Source organism: Citrus clementina, unplaced genomic scaffold (assembly GCF_000493195.1).
Source record: "Citrus clementina cultivar Clemenules unplaced genomic scaffold, Citrus_clementina_v1.0 scaffold_4, whole genome shotgun sequence".
Classification (NCBI taxonomy): domain Eukaryota; kingdom Viridiplantae; phylum Streptophyta; class Magnoliopsida; order Sapindales; family Rutaceae; genus Citrus; species Citrus x clementina.
In genome coordinates this window covers 2,898,437-2,920,143 of record NW_006262274.1, presented here as the reverse complement: position 1 = coordinate 2,920,143, position 21,707 = coordinate 2,898,437, and the positions used below count along the sequence as shown (strand labels likewise).

The window sequence follows — 21,707 nt, the reverse complement described above, 5'->3', positions numbered from 1 at the left end:
GTAAGCTTATCTTCTTCAAATTCAATATCTAGCAAAATTGGCTAGCTTTAATTCATTATATCACTCCAATAGCCTTGATTGGAAAGTGAATAATGTCATCAATTAATACAACACTTGCACACTGAATTTTGTAATAATTATTTCTTCAATTTGCTATTGATAGTCAAATATTGGTTCTTAAGTGGCCAGCGCATTACCCAAATATCAAATTAAAAAAAAAATAAATAAAAACTTGACTGCAAAACATATAAGGAAAGTATGGAGTATGTTTCGGTTTCTGCACACGTACATTGCCTTATAGGGGAAAATTAACCATTCATGTTCAAAAAAAAATTTATTAGTCATTGAAATCAAGTGCTTTATCCCAACCAAGGATGATTCAGGAGAATATATTATGGAGGTGGGGAACATTTTCATCTCCGTGAATGCGCGCATGCCGTGTTGCCAATTCACCGTATTACCGTAATGTCCCTCACCAGCTTACCTTATTTGAAGAGTAATTAAAATATGCATTTCCCTTTTCGCGTTTTTAACCTTCAATAATTCTACAAAACCATTTGTATAACGTCTTGGCAGATAATCTCAATCTCATCATACTCTTTTTAAGATTTTTTTTAAAAAAAATAAAAATCAATTTGATAAATCAAGTTACAATTTAAAAAATAAAGTGTTCTTTTTGTTGACGTGGAGGAATGTTGTTTTCCCACGTGTGTTTCCACGTAGTCACTCCCATGGTGTTGACTCGCATATGATCACAACTCTCAAGTGTAAAACCAACATGGCACACTTGCGCCTAAAACCAATCCGCGACCTCGTACAGTTACAGTACCAACAGCTGCACTGGGTTTCCCATAAAAGAATTCTTCGTAAAATGGAATTAATATTTAAAATTAAGATTATTATCTCACAATTATATTCCTATTGTTAAATATATTTTTTTATTCTTTCACAGTATCAACAATACCGCAAGCAAGATTTTTGCAATAATTCGTATTACTTAGAGTCCACGTGTACGGTCAGGATACCAATCTCTAGAAATGGTAATCATACGAGAAGCTGTGCCGCAGTCCTTCTTTCCTCACAGTTTAAAAACCCAAACATTTCTCAGCTTCATTGAACGTTTGTACACTCGCTCACTGAAGTCACTCTCCTTGTCCAAATTCCAAAATCCAGAAACGCATTAAAAAAAAAAAAAAAAAAAAAAAGGCAAAAGAATAAAAATTTTTAAATTGAACTCCTTCTCCGGTGCCGGCAATTGCCTTCGGTGAATATGACGCAAGTCTCTGGAGGAGGTACTCTCTTGTTAAGAAAAACTAGCAGTTTCTTAATTGTCACTGTATTTATGCTGCTTGTGTGTGTGTGTGTGCGCGCGCGTGCGTGCATGATTGATATATGTTGGCGTGCATGTATAGATTATTGAATTGTATTTTATCTCTATAGATCATAAAATTGCATGTTCGTTTCTTGATCGAGGCTTATTCCTTTTTTTTTTTTTTTTTGGGTTAAAATGAATACATGGTTTTTGTTTTTAATTTTTTTGGTTGTGTGCAGATTTTGAGTAAGGTGTGGTTTCGGCATGGTGATAATTAGCACACTGGCCTTGAAGGAGTTGAGTTGTTGAATTGGCGCGCCGTGAAAATGGTATTTGAATCCTTTGCATGCAAATGCTATGGTGGAAATTGAATTTTTAAAAGATTATATGACAGTTTTTTGTTGTGTTCTTGGGAATGTGTGTTCCTTGTTTGAGTTTTTGCCGTTGTTTGGTACTTTTGATCTCGTTCTGATTGGTTGAATTGCTGTTTAGCAGTTAGTTTTGAGGTTCTACTGGGTGATGAAGGTGGTCCTCTGTCTAAAATATGAGATTATGGTAATTCGAGTTGTTATTAATAGGTTGTAAGTCAATTTACTATAGAATTGCTGCACATGGTTCGTGTACAATGGTTGAGCTGATTTAAAATTGTCTTGGTGGATGAAGTTGATGTTTTGTCTAAAATATGATGTTATGGTGATCAGAGTTGTTATAAATGGGCTGTAAGTAATTTATTGTAGAATTGATCACGTGGTTTATATACGAGGTGTGAGCTGCTAGACAGGCAGTTGATCATGGTTCGGAAGGAAATTCTCAGGTCGGGTTGAGGGATGTAGTTGAAAATTTGTCTAAAATGTGATATTATGTCAATCAGAGTTGTTATAAATAGGTTTTAAGTTCATTTGCAACAAAATTGCGGCATGTGGTCTATATACAAGATGTGAGCTTCTGGATGGGTGAGTAATTAATTAAATTTTGTCGCTTTTATGTTAGTTAATTGCTACCTTGTTTGTCGATTAGTTCGTATCTGAGACACTAAGCAGTGAGAGCTAATTATGGAGTGACCCGGTATTATAGGCTTGTTAATTTCTGACAAGCCTCTAGACATGCAAGATTTCAATTTGAATAGTAGCAGTGATATTCCTGTAGTTTCTTATCCTTCCATGTATGAATGAGATTTTCTTATTCCTTGTGAAGTTTATCTTTTGTATTAAATGTGAAATTATGGCTAATGGGCTACCAGAGTTGTTATAAATAGGATTCAAGTTAATTTACGTCTAATCACGGCACATGCTTTTTACACAAGGATTGAGCTGCTAGAAAGGTAATTTTCCAGTTTTATTTTAGTTAATGGTTGTTTTTTTTTGGAAAGTTGGAGCTAATTATTGAGTGACTCAGTATTATGAGCCTGTTATATGCTGACGAATGTCTAACGTGTTAGGTCTGAATATGAGTATTAGTAGTGTTAATCAATAGTTTCTTATCCTTCCATGTATAAATGAGATGTTCTTTATGAGCGTTATTGATCATGAAGATACGGTTATGCTTATTGCCAACCCTAGGGGTATGGAAATTTGTAAACGTGTAGTAATAAGTGTTAGTCGTATCTAATTTAGAGTGATATATAGGAGGTGCAATGTAATGATCTGTAGTTTTGAATGAAAAGAATAAAAGATGAAATATTTGAAGAGATTTACTCCTTATAGATCGATATGCCACTCTATGTGAAATATTGGGTTTACTAGGGAATCTTCAAACAAATCCTTATCTGATCGGAAGCAGCTTTTTGTGGCAAATCATGTTCTGTTCTTTCAATATTATGGCCTTCTGCTACCTTTCTTTAGATAGCCTTAAGGTTTGTGAATAAATGGAATTTGGACCTCGCTGTTATTGTTTTTACATATGTTTTAGTTTGAATTCATGTCCCTTTTTCTGCTAATAAAGGTTTCAGCAAACTGCAAGAATGACCTTCTGAAGTATTATTTCTTTGCTTGATGGATGAATTGGATGATTTCTTTCTTAGTTATATTCAGATGTCTTAAGAAATCTTAGAGGGTACACTCTAACCTACCTTGAAACCTTTGTGCTTTTGCTTGTGCTTAACAATTTCTTTTGAAGCTGCAAGTTGCTTGAGCAGCTTTGACCACTGTCTATATCTATATTGGGTGAGAGGAGGTTCCTACAGAGTCTGGACTAGCACCTTAACAAAAGGTGGTATGGGAAGAAAAAGGACTTAACTACTAGAGTATGTAAAAGAGTAATATCAAGTGTTGCGGCCGCATGGATTGGCTGCTTCTTCTTCTTGTTTTTATTTTATTTTATTTTATTTTATTTTTTTGATCATATTGCTTGCCAGGAGAGAAAATATAAAGAGCTTAAAGGGATGGATCATCTAGGGGCTTCCTTGAATTAAGAACCTAGTTAATTGAGCTGTGAATGAATAGATGATATACTTATTCACTAGAATCAAATAAACTTTATCAAGCTATGACTAGACAAAACAGCCTGCTAATTTATTAATTTTGACACTTTCCTTGGAAGTTTGATTCGTAATGATCATGAGATTCTTTTTGTTTTCCACAGATTTGCAAATACATTTCTTCTTCTCTTAATGTGCAATATTCTTATGCTTTTTTTTTTCTATTTTCTCCATTCCTTTTTAGATTTGATTACCTTTTTTACTACAGCTTTGTAAAACAACCAGCTTCTTGTCCATTCTTAACATGCCTCTTTTATCTTAATATCGTAATTTTCGCTCAATCTGATTTTTCATCCCATGTTGTGGGTTTTAACAGTCTTTTCAGAACAAAGGCTTCTGGCTGCCAAGGGATGCTGGTTGTCTAACTGATGGGGAGGTAGGTTATGACAATTCGACAAGAATTGAACCAAAGCGCAGTCATCAATGGTTTATGGATGGCTCTGGGACAGAACTGTTCTGTAACAAGAAGCAAGCAATAGAAGCTCATGACAGCAGGCCAGTCTCAGGAATTTCACCTACAAATGCTCCCCAATGGCATAGCACTTCTAATTTCCCGTCGCTTTCAGGAGAATTTGGTAACTGCCTTTTTGGATCTGAGCCTGTACGGACTGTCAATTTTGTTGATAGGAGCACTCCTTCTGTTAATGGTGGAAATTTGAAGGTGGGAAAAAGGGATTTTCAGGATCAATATAATAATGCATCTATGGATTTGTCTATGTCTCATTTTGAAGATCCTTCTTGTCTCAATCTTGGTGGAATCAGAAAAGTTAGAGTCAATCAAGTTGGGGACTCTGGCACTGGCCTATCAGCATCCATGGGGCTCTCCCATGGTAGTGGAGATAATGGTTCACTATCAATGGGTACTGCCTTTGATAAAAGGGACAATAACACCATGTCACTGGAACCAAATTACATTAAGTCAGACAAGAATACCATATCAATCGGCAGCACCTTTGGTAAGTCTGACTTCAGCTTCTTTTCAATGGGTCACACCTTAAACAAGGGAGAGGAGAACTGCATATCAATGGGTTACAATTATAGCCGGAGCAAGGATAACTTATCATTGATGGGTCGGTCATTTGACAAAGGGTATGGCAATTTTATGTCAATTGGTCAGTCTTCTGAAAGGGGAGATAGCAATGTGATGTCAATGAGCTCCTATAATAAAGGGCGTGAGAATTTTATGTCATTAGGCCAGACTTATGATAAAGCAAATGAGAATTTCATTTCAGTGGGTTCTTCATATAACAAAGGAGGTAACAATCCAATAGGAATGCCTGAATCATATGACAAGGGCGATTCCAACATCGCCCCAGTAAGTTCTACCCAAGATAAAGGGGATTCTGGAGTCCTCTCCATGGGTCACAACTTTTACAAGGGTCAGACAAATACCATTTCTTTTAGAGGTTATCAGGATGAACCTGAGACAAATCCCTCTGGGAATATCATCAGTGGCTATAATTTGTTGATGGGTACTCAGATCTCAGCTCAAGCTTCACAAGAACCAAGCTTGATGATAGGTACCCAGAACTCACCTCAGGTTTCCCAAGAACCAAGCTTGTCAGTGGGTACTCAGAATTCAGATCGGGCTTCACCAGGCTTGTTAATAGCTACTCAGAACTCAGCTCAAGCATCGCGAGAACCCAGCTTGTTGATAGGTGCTCAAAGCTCAGCTCAAGCTTCACAAGAAACAAACTGGTTGATGGGTACTCAGAACTCTGTTCAAGCTTCACAAGAACCAAACTTGATGGGTAATCAGAACTCAGCTCAAGATTCACAAGAACCAAGCGGGCCAAGTTTGGTTGAGCCTCAAGCTTCAGGAGAACCAAGCCAGCTGGATTTGGTTGAGCCTCAAGCTTCACAAGAACCAAGCCAGCCAAATTTAGTTGAGCCAAATGTGAATTCAACTGTAAATAACATTCCGGTAACCAATCCTCGAACTGGCAAGCCAAAGGCAGCCAAAAAGGCTCCATCAAACAATTTCCCTTCAAATGTCAAAAGTCTGTTATCGACTGGTATGCTTGATGGGATTCCTGTGAAGTATGTTTCCTGGTCGCGGGAGGTGTGCTTTACTGCTAATTTTCATTTTTCTTTTGCATTTGAAAGGATTGTATGTTTTTCTGCAACTGTGTTGACTTGGATTACCTTCTTTCTGGGCAGAAAAGTGTTAAAGGAACTATAAAAGGAACTGGGTATGTATGTGGCTGCAATGACTGCAACTACACAAAAGTAAGCAACTCAGTACATTTTATTAAGAACATATGAATGTTTAATCCAAGTATCATGACCAAACCAATCTTTGGAAATGTAATATGCAGGCTTTGAATGCTTATGAGTTTGAACGTCATGCTAATTGCAAGACCAAGCACCCCAATAATCATATATACTTTGAGAACGGAAAGACAATCTATGGAGTTGTTCAAGAGCTGAAGAATACTCCTCAAGATAGGCTTTTTGATGCAATTCAAAATGTGACCGGCTCCCAAATTAATCAGAAGAATTACCGCATCTGGAAAGGTAAAGCAGATATTTTTCCAGCATCCCAGTAATGCCTACATTTTATAGGTCAATAAAATAGATTTGGCGAATGACAACTTAATTGTTGATTCTCCAACTCAAATTTGCTGTTCTTCTCAGCATCATATCAAGCTGCCACCCGGGAACTTCAGCGTATATATGGGAAGGATGGTACCATCACGTCACCATCTGCAGGTTAAGACTCAGCCTTGACTTCTGATAGTTTTTCAGGTGGGTCGAGCTGTGGTTTGTTCCTAGCAGCAGCGGATCAGTTGCACCATTTTCTAATATTAATAATTCCATCAGATGGTTGCCTATAGGCCTTCTTTGCTCATTTTGGATTTTATAAAAGTAAAGACTTGAAACAATGGTTTTGGTTTTGGACAATGTCACCGGTTTGTTAGGTAAAAGTAAACTTTTATGTATGCTTGAAGCATAAGGGATGCCTCCGCCCTGTGATTTGTTAGTTTTGGAAGAAAAAGATCCATTCCTCTTTGTGCAATGAAAGGGGATTGGTTAGTTTTTGTGCTACATATTATTTCGAGGAGTGGTTATTTCTCTATAAACTAAAGACCTGTTTGGTATTGAGTATTGAGGTAGTGTAGTTTAAAAAAATTACAGCTGCTGTAGGAAAAAAAATTATAAGTATGAAATAAAAATTAAGTTAATAGTACATAATGAATATAATTTTTAAATAATAATTTTGACAAATTTAGTAAAGATATAATAGATTTTTCATAAAATAAGTGTAAAATTAAATTTATTTATCGTTTAAGTTATCGCAGTTAGTGTTTATCAAATACTTTAGTATTGGAGTTTTTAAGTTACGGTTATCTAACTTTAATTTTAAACAGGACTGTGCCAATTAAAAATGTTGGAAGTAAAGAGTAATTTGTGTAGAAGTTATTGATCACTTACTTAATATAATATATTAACTGAAAGTATAGCAAATGTAATATAAATTATTTATTCAAAATACTCGGAAAGTTTGAGAAAGATAGAGAGAAGATTTACATGCTATGTTACACATGGGATTACACAGGGATTGTTAACACTGTAGATCTTGTTATTTGCCGCAAAATTAGAAAACTTAAAATCTAAAAATTTTGACACAGAAGTCCATCTTATTTTAAATTATTTTACATCAAAGTCTATTGGTCCAATTTGACCTTTAAAATGACTTATCCTTATCTTGGCATTAATATATTTCTTCTATTAATAAATTCAATGTATAGTAAAACTTGTATTATTTACTAGCCTACGTTTATGATATATGAAAGTGAATTTAATTTTATATATCTATCCTATAGAAAATGTCATTTTCTTTGGTTACATAATATTTTTTTTAACACACAGTAAATGATTTGAATGTAAAGTGAAAATTTATTAAAACAGAGTAGGGAATACATTGAATCATAATGAAATACAAATCAAAGCATTTGACGGTTACAAATAGCTTACATATCTCCTAGCAAAACCCTTAATACACACATCTCCCATGGAAAATTTTTTGGGCCAAAATCAAAGGTAATCTCTGTCCCAACACCCAATTCCATCAATTCTGATGTGCACTGCAATTTCGGTAAATATAAAAGCCATAGCTCCTAAGTTTCTTTGTTGTCTTATAATATTTGTCAAGAATCCCGGTTCCATAACTCTTCAGAAATTAAACGGAACTCCACCAGCTGCTATGTTTACCATCGCCGCCGTTCGTTGTGGCCGTCTGCTGATCAGGTTCTGTCACCCTGTTTGATGAGTTGCTGGGGCCCCACACAAATCCAACAACGATTATAAGTTCATTGCTCAATAAAAAAATTTCTTTTTTCTTTCTAGGAAAAGGACGTCTGGGAAAGAGATATAAAATTTTCTAATATTTTGAAAAAAACATATAACCCGAATTCTGTTAATTTTCAGTTTGTTTTAACTAAGAAAATGATAATATTGCATATTTACCCAAAAAAAAAAAAAACACTTGTATTTACAAGAAATAATGTGCAAAATTCTCAAAATCGTCTCTCTCTCTAAACCACTGCTGCTACTGCTCTAAAAATTAACAGAATTTAGAGGTTATATGTATTTTTTAAAACATTTTAAAACATGAAAGAGTTTTAAATCCTATTTTCCTAAATATTTAGGGGATTAACAATCGTTCTCCCTTCCTTTTATTTTTCGATTGCTTAGGATTACAAACAGAATTATGTAATGCGAATGGATATTCTTGAGATGTATTCTGTTGATCAAAGCCGTAGCCCTAAGTAAAAAATTTACCATCAGAAAGTGTCGACAGGAAAACGACGATGTGTCCCTATGATTCTCTACTAAGATAAAATTGTAAATAAACTCAAAGTGGTAGGAGGACTTTGTTTGAGTGTAAAACGAAGGCGCTGGACTGTGCCACTTCTAAGCTTCGGGTTAAGTTTTGAAGGTCTGGCTAAAGTGTCCAAAGGGTTTTGCTAGGGTTTTCCCTGTGGATTAAAGAACTCACAAAAACAGGACCCTTTCGCTTCATCATATCAACTTTCCCATAATGAGATAAGCTGCACAAGACACAAATCCCTGCATGCAAACATTACATCCAAGATTAATACAATTCGAGACTGACGCTATTGGTCATCAATAAGTTTCCCTCCCTCTATTTTAAAGTTAAAAAATTTGTCCACCTTCACATGAACTTCAATATTTCTCGACTTTAGATGCCACTATCAGAACCCAGGTATATATGCAACTTATTTGGATTAGCTGACCATTTTCATTTACGTTTTAGGAGCATGATTTAACTACTGATTAATTAAGGGCTTTGGTCGGTAAATTCCACTAAAGTATATATGGCAAACAGATGCAGATATATCCTCAATCATCTTGGTTCACCACATTTTTTTTTTTGGTACAGTTTATGAATGCCCATTCACACGTGGCATATCCCTAGAGCTTGGAACACATCATGATCAACTCAACTCACACACCTACTGATTATGTTAGGGCTGTGCTAAGCGATTTCTACCTTTGTGGGAAACCGTTTGTGGTATATATATATAATTAGATCCTCAAACAAATACTCCAAAAAGAAAGTATCACTTGACTTAATAATATAAATTAAACAAACCCAGCAATTAATCAAAGTAATACACAAGATGATCATAGTAGATAAAGATCTTCTGTACACTAGGATGTAGAAATAATTTTCTCTAGGAGGATCCTGCAAAGAACCAAAAAAAAAAAAATAATTAAGAGGCCTGGCGTAAATTAGAAACAATGATCAGTACAATCAAAGTTGTATAAAATGAACTAATGGAGTGTACATTGCATAGCATTTTTACCCGCATTATGTTATAGGAGGTTGCTCAGTGGAACTACAATCTCAAAATTCTGAATACCAATTATTTCATGAATCATGATGCAAAGCATCATGTATATACCATTAGAGGCATTACTGTTCTTAAAAGCTGAGGTTTTTGCCTTGCCATGGGAGGCTGTTCAGATAAATGATTTACCTAACGGATGGCTACACTTGTTTGCATACATGTGTTAGGTAACATGTTTCTTCTTCATTTCCCCCCCCCCCCCCTTCTTTTACAGTAAACACACACATGCATGTACAGGTAGCTTGTTTCTTGGATTGTTTTAGACTTTTATTAATTACCGATTTATCACAAAATTTGCATTTGATCTTCCTTTGGCTTTTAAGTCTCCAATGTATATTTCTATTTTAAAATTTATCTCAAATAATTTGTAACAAACAAATTTTTTTTATAAAATATTTAAAAATTGCAGTTTTCTTTTCCTGAGTTATAGGCCCTTTGAAGGCTTTTTCAAGATTTTAGCCTAGGGCCAACTCAACCATATTTTGGGTCTTAGGCAAATGATTTTAATTAGTTATTCTTAGAATTTGAGGCAAAATATATATATATTAGTTATATTATAAAATTTATTTATTTAAAATCAATTCTTCCAACATTCTAAAATATAAAATTATTAAATAAAATTATGTTCTACTATTGCTAATCAATGAACTTTTAATTCAATTATAACATTTTCACTAACTATTTCTTCACTCAAATTACATCTTTTTTCCTACTCCTTTTTCAGATTAAACTGATTTTTCTATTCTTTTATTTTTTAAAGCTATTTGGTACAATTTTATTTTAAAATAGATAAAACAAACACACACAAAAATAATAATAATTGATGAACAACAGATTATTAAAAAGAAATAAGAACAAATAAATAACGAAACTAATTAAGAGAACAATAAAAAGATAAAATTTGAAATTTTAGATGAAATTATAAATTAACTTTATCTTTAATTGTTTGGGGATTTGAGCTATGACCAATAACCATAGAGAATAGAGAAAACTATTAGATTTTTTTGCCCCCTTGAGCGGAAAGTAGAGGAAGCAATTCTTTTTTTCCCCTCTCTCTCTTCTCTCTCCTTTCTCTCTCAACAATCAAGAGCGTACTGTGTCTCGATTGTTGGAGGAAAAAAATTTAATGGATATGTAACAAAATGTGGGGTTTTTAAGAGGTTTAAAATGAATATAAAACTTTTTAATTATAACATGTTAATTCTAACAATAAAATACAGATTTTATAGGATTGAAACTATTAATTTAATGGTTTTGTAGGAATTAAAACTATTAAATATTACATTAAATAGACTTTATAGGAATTTAATAGTTTATTTAGGAAAAAAATTACAAAATAATAATAAATTCAATAAATAATAACAATTTTACAATTAACGTTCTCCTTGTATATACAAATATGAATACGGGACCTTCATATATAGTAGGGCCCTCAGTAGCTGCCTATACGCATTGACATCCCTTCAAAAACCTCTATTTATCATAAACTTTTTCTAAAGAATGTGTGAGTGAAAAGAATAAAATCATATCTGGTCCTGCAAATATATTTCTTAGAAGTGACTTTTGTTTATTCCACAACAAGTCAAAATAATTTGATATATATTCTCTTTTCCAATACTACCTATGACCCTATACATGTCGCATATTATAACTTTGGAAAAATTGAAGGCTGGTACAGGTTGGAGAAAAAGCTGGAAGTAGTTGATTTGAAATCAAAAGTCTAATTGGGAGTGGAAAATTGAAGAAGAGAACCTTCTCTTTTTTGTCCCCCTGTTTTCTTTTTGTAATCAAAAGGCTGCTTGACAGAGATAACGAAATTCCATTGACGTGGAGAATGAACGAAGAACAATAAGAAAGAAAATAAAAAGCCAAATTAAATTTGTTAAGACAAATTTAGTTAAGGTTAATTTGATCATTAAGAAATGTGTTATCCCTTGCTGTTCATGAACCATGACAAAACTAACCTTCATGCCTGTCCTGGCCCATCAGCTGGTCGTGCTTGGCGTCCTATAGACCATTAGACATCTCTTCTACCCCATTATTTTTTAAAAGTCACCCCATATTTAGAAGATATTTATAAAAATTTATATTATTTGTAATATAATTTTAAATAAAAATAATTTTAAAAAATTAATTAATTAAATTTATCATAATTTTTTTGACATAGGTTTTTTCTTTTTTTTGACTCATGTAAATTATTAGACAGTTAAATTTATATCATTTACATATAAGATACTGAAAATTACTAGATTTTATTTTAAAAGGTTAGATTATGAGTTATAAAATTAAATTAATGACATAATTATTTAATTGTACACATATTTATTGGGACAACTGGGTCATTTTATGTCATGAGAAAAAAATTTCAAGTAAACCTTATGTTAAAGCAACCTTAATGGTCAAAGATGGTTAAAGAAAGCTTAAAAAAAAAAATTATACAAGGGATTTAATTAATTAATTGTACAAATTTTTTTTGTTGATTTATATTTATTAAAATAATGTTAACTTGTTGTAAGTATTTTGTAGAACGGGGATGGATTTACACAAATAATGGGGTAGAAATATACACACCTATTAATTAAAGTTTAAGCTTTAATTTACCCTTTATTTAGAATGACAATATTCAATTTATCCCCCAAAGAATGAAAACATCAATTTACCTCATTTTCTGTTAAGAAGATAAAAAAATAAATACATCAATACATCTCACATTTGCCTTATATTTTCGTTAAAAATAAAAAAAGAAAGGGCAAATTAAAGATTGTCATTCTATTTGAAGGGATGATCAATTGGAGTTTACTCTTAATAAAATAAATTTCATGAAATGGGATATTGTTTGAAAATACAATTTCAATATCAATAATGTTAGAGATCTTGATATTTGAATCCCAATTTTTTTTACTAACTCATACACACATTGAAGCTCAAATCTAGGTTCTGAGTTTTAAGAAGGTTGCTCCTTATATTCCCAACTTGTATGCTAATTGATGTGGTATTCATTACTTAATGGTTTTATAAAAAATTTCTAATTATAAAATTTATCATATAATAGATGAGTGATACATGTTGTTGGAGTACAATTTAGGATCTAAATATTAAAATATCTATTATTATTATTTTGGTATAACTTGTCTCTAGATTTAATTTCCAAAACACCATAACTTAGCTTACATCAGAATTTTTTTTAATATAATCAAATAGGTCTTTTAATATATTTCATCGAGAGGGAAGAAAGTGATACCAAATAAAACTTATATTTAATTTGGCGTACACCATCAGAGGACCAGGTAAAATGTGCAAGAGCATCTAGGAGTGGGCAAAAATAAGATGGTATCCACAAAAAACCAAACCAAATCAGAACCTCAATTCGAATTATGCATTGGATAAAAACTAATCGGTTCAGTTCGATTCAAAATCAAACTAAACCAAATGGATTTGTGCCCACCCCTATCTATATACACACTTTTTTTTTATATTTTTTTTATTTTGGTAGGCAGCCTCTACTACAAGGAAAATTTATTAATTATAAAATAAAGTAGTACAATGCGAGTTAATGAGTCTTTAACCCTCAAAAAGATGCAAAGGACTAAAAGTGATAATCAAAAAAAAAATTCAAGAAAAATTGACAATGATAAAACTAGTAAATAAAAGTGGCTGACAAGACCTAAAAGAGTGAAGTCTGCATATGGAGCTCGATCTGATAATTAAGTTAATAAAGTCTTGCATCAATTGATGGCATTCTCTAAATCACCACCGTTTGTTCTATCCATTTGTTGATCAGGTGGTGTCACCTCATTTGTCATATTAGATTTTATAGCCATTTGTTGATCAGGCTGTGTCACTTCATTGTTATCAGATTTTGATGGGGATCGGTCCTTGTTCCGGCCCCACAAAACCATGTATAGACCAATAACAATGATAACTGCTCCAATAATCCTGAAGAAAATTCAATGGTAACAAAATAAATAATCTTCCCATACTCAGCATGCATGCAATTCCCTTTTAATTTCAATAAGGAATTAACCGTTTGATGCATACCTTCCTAGATAGAGTTTCTCAGCTAGAAAAAATGAGCCCAAAACTGCAATTATAACCATGCCCAGTGGATTAAAAGAGCTCACAAAAACAGGACCTCTTCTCTTCATCAGCCATCCCATAATGAAATAAGCCGTACAAGATACAAATCCCTGCATGCAAACATCGACAATTAGAACATTACAAGGATTGACATTACTAAAACCTAGCAATCCAACTCAAAGGGCTAGTTTACTGGGTAGAGCAACCAATACTAGTTATCAATGTAGGGACTGACTTAGATGTGAAAATTTAGGCGAGACATTTCTATGACGTGATTATGCTAATGTCTATCTTGTGAGGATAGAGAAAATCTGTTGACTTCCAAATAGTTGGACACATAATATTTTAAAGTTAAAAACTTTTGTATATTTCTCGACTTAGATACCCGTATTTCAGAAACCAGGCACACGTTATTTGGATGAATTGACCATTTTCAATTTAGTTTCAAGAGACGATTTATGATAAGTTGAGGACCACTTACACCATAGATCACGGCCAAAAGTTTGGCATCAAAATGCAATAACCAGATTCCTGTGTTCCCGCGTTCAATCGCTAGGGTCAAAATGGTGCCTTCAACCGAGCTCATGAAGCAAATTAAAGCTGTCAGAGAGAGCTCTGCCGGGTATGACTTCAACAGAAATGCCTACAGAAAGCCACCATCGATGATCTTTCTTAGCAAACAGCAATGACAATAATAAGAAGGTAACATATATATGAACTTATGGCATGATTAATTTCTTACTTGTAAAATGATGAAACAAGACCAGGCAAAACACCCGGCTGCTATCAATAAAGCACCTTTCGTCAGATCCTCTTCGTTATTTTGTATGCTAGTTTCCAACTGATTATGTAAAAGTCTAACTTGCTTCCATGGAAATTTCAAAATTGGTCCTTTGAAAAGTGTCATACACATTGCTCCCCCAGCTGTCACGATGGTGCCCAATATCTTTGCCTGGCTATGCGTGCTTTTAATCTTCACTTTCTCAAGCCTGCATAGTGAAAATATCCTTCAAAAACTTTATAACATTTCTTCACAAAGTTACTTAAGCTTATGTATAGAGTGATTCCATCTGACCTAAAGATCCAAGCCATTAGAAATGTCAATGCAGGAAGAATGTTGCACATGGCCACTGTGAAAGTTGCCGTAGTGTACTTCATCCCAGTGTAATACAAATTCTGGCTAATTACAGGCCTGCATGCATTAAACATTCTAGTATTAAATTCACGAGTCTAATTTAGAAATCCGATCATCATATCCATAAATAGTTTAAAATGCAATATTTTTGCTTTAATTTGTGGGGAAAAACTCTTACTCGAACAAACTAACCAACGCGATCTTAGCGAAGATTGGCAATGTCATTTTTGGCCTTGTTTTCCTGTGAGAAGGTGATAAATAATGTCTTCGACGTTATTGATTATTTACGCGTAAGTTGTATTAATTCATTTTAAGAGAAAAAAAAAAATTAAGAAAGGTACCTTTCTAAAACAAAGGCAAAAGGAGCAATGAGAATTGTAGCAACGACCATGCGATATGCAACCAATACATATGGGCTCATACCTTGATTTAGAGCAAGCTTTGCAATTACAGACATAATTGAATAACAAAATTGCATGAAAATAACACCCAGGTAGGGCTTTGCATTATGACTCAGAAACTGAGTGTTGAACTTCACAGCCATTTTTTTTTCCCCTTCAATTTTCTTTCTCTCTGTTGATGTCTCAAACACAAATGCACCATGAAAGTGTACTTATAGACAAAATATTTGTTTGTTAATGCCCATTTGTTTTGCATGGTTTCTGAAAACACGTTTGTCTTTCTAGGCATGCCGTAAGTGGTACGTAACATTGACCCCTTGAATACCAAAATAGTAAAATGTAAATGCTCCTTTAACCAGTGGGATATTCCCCCCCCCCCCCCCCCCAAAAAAATCATTTTTAAAGATTTTAAAAAAAAAAAAAAGTTAAATAATTAGTCCAAAAATTCTTTCCTTTAAAAAATCCTTTATCCATGGTCTTTTAAACCTAAATTTAATGTTGACCCCTTTACCTTAATTTAAAAGGAAAATGCCACGTGTCACGATTATTAAATCTAAAATTACATTAGACATAGTTTCTACTGACAGTTGAAAGTTTAATTCAACAGGTATGAAAATAACTAAAAAAAGTGCATTTTAGTTGATTTTTAAAGAATACATAGATTAAAACCAGTTTGAGTCTATTGGCTGAAAAATAGACTCAAACTGTAAGAAAGAAACACTTTTAAAAAGAATTAAGGTAGCGTTTACATTTTGAATTGGAGTGAAATTCTAGGATTGAGAGTGTGAAGTGAGAGTAAGAGTATATTGTTTACTTATACTGGAATGGAAGAATGAAATAGATATTAGAATCTAATTTATGTGTTTACTTCGTCTTGAATTGGGAGTAAATAGTTTTAAATTATAATTTTACCCTTATTTAAAGAATTGTAGTTTTTAATTACAAAGCTATTAAAAAATATATTTCATGACTAAACATTTATTTTATTATATTTGTAAATTTATAATAATTATTTATATCCTTAATTATGTACATCATAATTTTTTAATTAATTTTAATTTTAATTATGTAAATTAAAAATTATTGATAAGGGTAACATAAATGAAACATTTTTATTATTAACATAGTACAAAATTAATATTTTCTTAGAATAAACTATTTATTATTATTAATTATTGATATTAAATAAATATAATACTATTATTTTTAAATAAATATAATAATATTATATTTTCAAATAAAGATAGTATATAGTAATATTATTAATTCTCTATTAATATAATAATATTATTTTTAAGTAATTTTAACTTAGAATCAAACCAATTTATTATTTACTTAAATATAATATTAATTATTTTATTTTTATTAAATTTAATAAAAGGAGGGTAAAAAAGGAAGAGGTGGGAGTGGAATGGGAGTCCCACTCCCACTCCCCAATCCAAAAATGAGTGGGATACACGGAGTGTAATTCTCAATCCTCCCTTAAAATGTGCAAGTATACACTGAAGTGGGAGGAATCCACACTCCTCACTCCTACTCCAGAAAGTAAATGTAACACCCTAGGTAAATCCTACATCGACAAAGCACGGGAGAGATGTTGGGTTTATAAGAGATGATCCACACTTTAATTGACAAGACATGTTTTGGGTTGTATAGGCGTCACAAGAATAAAATCGTGTGGGCCTTGTTAAGGCCCAAAACGGACAATATATTGTCAAATATGGGTTGGGTTGTGATAGATTGTATTAGAGCGGCTTCGTGTGTCCTCTTGAGCGATGGTAGGATAAACCTCAGCGAGGACACTGAGTCCCTAAGAGTGGGTATATGTAACACCCGAGGCGAATCCCACATCGGCAAAAGCACGATAGAAATGTTGGGTTTATAAGAGGTAATCCACACCTTAATTGATAGGACGCATTTTGGGGTGTATGGGCGCCCCAAGAACAAAACCGCGCGGGACTTGTTAAGGCGAAAAACGGACAATATCTTACTAGGTCTCAGTTAAGTCATGACAGATGGTATCAGAGCGGCCCCGCGTGTCCTCTTGAGCGATGGTGGGGCAAACTTCAGCAAAGACGCTAAGCCCTTAAGGGAGGGTGTATGTAACACCCTAGGCAAATCTCACATCGACAAAGTATAGGAGAGATGCTGAGTTTATAAGAGGTGATCCACACTTTAATTGACAAGATGCGTTGTGGGGTGTATGGACATCCCAAGAATAAAATCGTGCAGTCTTTATTAAGACGAAAAACGGACAATATATTACCAGATTTAGGTTGGGTCGTGACAGTTAACGCAACATGAAACCAGCCACTGTTTATTCCTTATAAAGCAAAGCAATGGTGCAAACACATCCCAGAAAGGTAAAACAATAATGAATTAAATGCTTTCGATGTTAAAATTGAGTATTGTAAATAAAAAATTAAAAAAAAATCAAATGTGAATGTGATAATCTGATATGTTTTATATATATAGAGAGAGAGAGCTTTTTTTTTTGTTAATTAATTACATCACCAGCCTAGCGCTAACCGTAATAGAGAATTGACAAGAAATTTAAGGAATTATTAGATATTTGACAGGAGAAAATTGTGAGTCAAGCATTGGAGGTCTTCTTCAAGTCGTTAGTCAGCCTGTGAATGTGTATGTTCACATGAAGTAGCTTTCTGACTGGCTTCTCGAAAGTAAATGTTATATAAATTAAACGAGACATGGAAAAATATGAGAGTTTTCAATCACATTTAAGCCACTTTCTTTGAACAGCACAGACCAATTCCACATTTCCGTGGAATAATTATTTTGTACTGAATATCTGAATATTCAAAGACTTGGGGTGAGAGGAATAAAATTGATGGGTAAAATAAATGCCCTTTATGTCCTTGCTGACTTCATATTTGTTTTGGCTTGTTGACTTCATAGCTGTGTAACGTGGCTCGCCACGTTCTCCCTGTGTGGCCTTTGAAAACTTTATTGCAAAATTAGGTATGGTATGCATGGTGCGTCCCAAAAGTTGAACGCGGCTCGCCACGTTCTCTCTGTGTGGCCTTTGAAAACTAAAATTCAATTAATTAAATAATTCATATGAAATGTGATAAAATAGAAGTTATATACTGATATTACTATAAAGTATGACTTATTAAACAAAAAAAGGACTTAATTTTTTTTAAAAAAATAATAATGAAATCACATCATGTCGTTATTTGTGTGGAAAATGGAAATTGAACAGTAGTATGTGCGGAAAAGGTGGAATTCTATTGTGTACGAGAGATACATTACTGAATTAATGGATGTATGATATTTGTAGTTCAATTAAATATAATTATGAATTATGTGATGATTTTTAAAATAAATACACATACGGTATATATATATTAACTAAGTGTAATATTTCTGATATACTCTAAAATCTCTCGTGGATATGGCTATAACTAATGTCTAGTTTGGTATTGAGGTATTGTACCTTTTAAGCTGCAGCTATTATGAAAGAAAAAAAAAACTATAAATATGAAATAGAAGTTAATAGTATGTAATAAACATAAATTTTAAATAATAATTTTGATAAAAATAATAAAAATATTATAAATATTTCATTTTAAAAGTGATTGATCAAATCACCTTAGTTTCTAAACAAAGTATTTAGTAAACACTTTAATGTTATAAGATTTAAATTACGGTTGCCTAACCTCAATATCAAAATTCCTTAATGAGTTTCATTAACAGCTAGCGCAATTACTGCAAACTACATCAATCAGTCCAGATTGCTTCCAAGTCAAGTCGTTAATTTGTGGAAATTAAGAAGATTAGTCATCGGAGGAAACCCAAGTCAATTAGTCCATATAGAAGTAATTGTTCGATTTTAGATTCCTTGTCTCGGACTTTTCATATAAACAAAACTTTGCATTTGAGCATTCGTCGACATTTACGTTATGACTAGGGTACCCTGGCCCCGTCTCACACGCGACGTTAGATAGTATAATTTTACTTTTCTTTTTTTTTTTTTTGTTGAGAAGGAGTAATTTTATTGATAATCTGATCTGACTATTACTCAGACGGTAGAGTATCAGTATCCCAATGTTCAAAGATATCATAATTCGATTCCAGTATATTGGTATCGGAATACTCGAACAGTCGATTCAATTTTTTTTTTCTTATGCCTCTTTTGGAACGAAAACAAAAAAAAAAAAAAAGGAAAAATGTCTCATTTTAATCCAGATTACTTTGGGATGTATTTAATTAAAGATATTTGTAGAAGAATTCTATCATGAATTTAGACTTCTATGTTTAAATTTATTTTGTTTGGATCCCTAGAATTTCCAATGTCCTATATGTCTAATAATACAAGACGAAGTGTAATGCATACAAGTCAGAGTCTTGCATGTGCAGCAGGATAAGATAGACTTGTATGTGTGATAACAAAAAATCCTAATATAGCTCCTTCTCGTCCAAATTTGTCCTTCATTAAAGGTGCGTTTATAGGCTCCAATTTTTATTTTTATATCCTTCGCATTAACTATTGATTTTTCTGTTCTTCATTTGTAGCGGATTAAAATCCCAATTATACTTTAAATCAACAAGATCGTATAAATGGGGATCATGCACTTCACGGAATCTTAAAACTATTTTTTTAAGGACTTATTACAAGTACATATTTTGTGGGAAGCTCCACTCATATTCCAAATGCACAATGCAGCCATAACATTCTTCAGAAGAGAGAGAAAGCCCAGCCCAGCCTAGTCCAGCGTACCTAAATAATCATAAATTAATTTAAGGTAATTATTTACCGAATACTTGTTTTTTCTAACTTTTTTTTTTAAAAAAAAAATTTTAGCGCTCCACCTGAAGTTAATTTTTTTTTCACTAGTCCACTCCTGTTATAATACTATTAGAACTTTGCTGACATCATAAGGGTAAATTTATCATTTCACAACGACATTGTTTGAAAATAGAAGTAGATATGTGCAAAACAATATAATTTCAAGTGGAGCTAAAAAAAAAAAAATTAAGAATTGTGTATTTTTAAAAAAATACGAAAAAATAGATGGTTGGTGGATAGTTGCCCTTTTACATTTGGGGCTTTAAAAGTCATTTATATAATATTCCATTAGTTCTCTTAATAGTTCGAAGACAGAAGTGAACATGTGCAAAATAATATAATTTCGAGTGGAGTTCAACAAAAAAAAAATTAAGAATTGTGTATTTTTGAAAAAGTACGAAAAAATAAGCGGTCAGTGGATAATTGTCCATAATAAAACGAAAATATCATTGCTCCAATAAGAAACATTTAATAGTACACTCATGTTCACTTTGCCTCAATCAAGGCCTTTTTTAGCACAGGTGTTCTCATTTTTTTATATAGACATACTGGTAAGTCGTGAGACTTAATACAATCACTGCAGATTACTATTAAGTTGCACGGTTTTATAGTACAGTGAAAATAATTTTATTAAATCATACAATTTAACAATGTGTCCGTATTAAAACATATAAGAATGTCTGCACCTGAGAATGAAGGACTAGGCTAGTGTAAGTTGGAACGGGCTGCTTTAGCTAAATAATAAGCACTAAGCAAGTCATATATATTATGAGATATGATTTGGATCCAAAATTGGTTTTTAAAACATCATAATTTAGCCTGCATGTGATTCATTTATATATATCGAATCAAATTGGTCTTCTAATACACTTTACCAAGAGGGTACAAAATGATCCCAAATAAAATTGATATACAAGTTGGTTAATTTAGGTAGGTGAAATATTCAATATTTGATTTTGGTACATTCTTTTTTTTTGGGTTGGGTAACCTACGAGGGAAATTTATTAATTTAAACAAAATAATACAGCAATTTAGAGGAATGTAACGGGCCTTTCTCCTAAAAAGATGCAAAGCAATAAAGCAATAAAAAAAAAAAAGAAAGAAAGAAACTTTCAAAATATTTAACAGGGCATAAGACGGAAACTTAAAAAGAATATAATAAGTGCTAAGAGGACCTGTAAGAGAGAAATCCGCAGTCAATACTAGAAAGATAGGATCGCATTGGAGCTCTTATACAGTGATATATACTAAGTTAATAGAGAATTCACTCTTGCATAATTTGTAAGCATTTTCTAAATCATTACCGTCCGTTCTAACTATTTGTTGATCGAATAGTGTCTCCTCATTGATAAAAGAGTTTGATGGGGATTACGGGCAAGCTCCCAGTAAATTATACTCAAGCCCACAGCATAAATTTACATTTAAATTCTCACTCGCAAGACTTTTAAATAAAATTTAAAAAGTTAGACTTTACAACTAAAATGAAGTCCATAAATATTAATATTAATTTAATATTTAATAACCCACAATTTATTAATATTTTGTTATTATCTCAATTTTGCAGTCACATGAGTCAGCACCATCGAAATGCCCAAACTATTTTTTTTTCATTTTGCA

General features: G+C 32.7%; 2 protein-coding genes across 4 annotated transcripts; one reads left to right on the top strand and one right to left on the bottom strand.

Moving 5' to 3' along the window:
* The first annotated feature begins 1,038 nt into the window (after positions 1–1,038).
* LOC18044700 lies at positions 1,039–6,837 on the top strand. 3 transcript variants are annotated; one of them, XM_006435990.2, is made up of 6 exons: positions 1,039–1,292; positions 1,552–1,641; positions 4,105–5,850; positions 5,949–6,017; positions 6,107–6,305; positions 6,426–6,837. In XM_006435990.2, exons 2-6 carry the CDS (start codon positions 1,639–1,641, stop codon positions 6,503–6,505), a joined length of 2,097 nt encoding a protein of 698 aa, XP_006436053.1. In that variant the 5' UTR covers positions 1,039–1,292; positions 1,552–1,638; the 3' UTR covers positions 6,506–6,837. The 3 variants fall into 3 exon arrangements, 2 of the variants coding, with proteins under 2 accessions (XP_006436053.1, XP_024041698.1); XR_002905996.1 differs by lacking the exon at positions 6,426–6,837 and having other exon boundaries at positions 4,105–5,803; positions 6,107–6,125; XM_024185930.1 differs by lacking the exons at positions 1,039–1,292; positions 1,552–1,641 and adding an exon at positions 1,742–2,633.
* A 6,490-nt stretch (positions 6,838–13,327) lies between these two features.
* Positions 13,328–15,423, bottom strand: LOC18044699 (WAT1-related protein At2g39510). Its single transcript, XM_006435989.2, has 7 exons — positions 15,221–15,423; positions 15,058–15,120; positions 14,820–14,936; positions 14,487–14,733; positions 14,226–14,387; positions 13,706–13,854; positions 13,328–13,603 (listed from the first exon to the last, which is right to left on the bottom strand). The coding sequence occupies exons 1-7, from the start codon at positions 15,421–15,423 to the stop codon at positions 13,393–13,395; spliced, it is 1,152 nt and encodes a 383-aa protein (XP_006436052.1). The 3' UTR covers positions 13,328–13,392.
* Positions 15,424–21,707: the final 6,284 nt, after the last annotated feature.

Bases quoted from the DNA above. Each gene is read 5' to 3' on its own strand.
- LOC18044700 (XM_006435990.2), top strand. The intron at 6,018-6,106 runs GTAAGCAACTCA...TGTAATATGCAG, and splicing joins ATGACTGCAACTACACAAAA to GCTTTGAATGCTTATGAGTT. The intron at 6,306-6,425 runs GTAAAGCAGATA...TGTTCTTCTCAG, and splicing joins GAATTACCGCATCTGGAAAG to CATCATATCAAGCTGCCACC.
- LOC18044699 (XM_006435989.2), bottom strand. From the start codon at position 15,423: ATGGCTGTGAAGTTCAACACTCAGTTTCTGAGTCATAATGCAAAGCCC. The intron at 14,937-15,057 runs GTAAGAGTTTTT...TAATGCATGCAG, and splicing joins GCGTTGGTTAGTTTGTTCGA to GCCTGTAATTAGCCAGAATT. The intron at 14,734-14,819 runs GTCAGATGGAAT...TTCACTATGCAG, and splicing joins CTAATGGCTTGGATCTTTAG to GCTTGAGAAAGTGAAGATTA.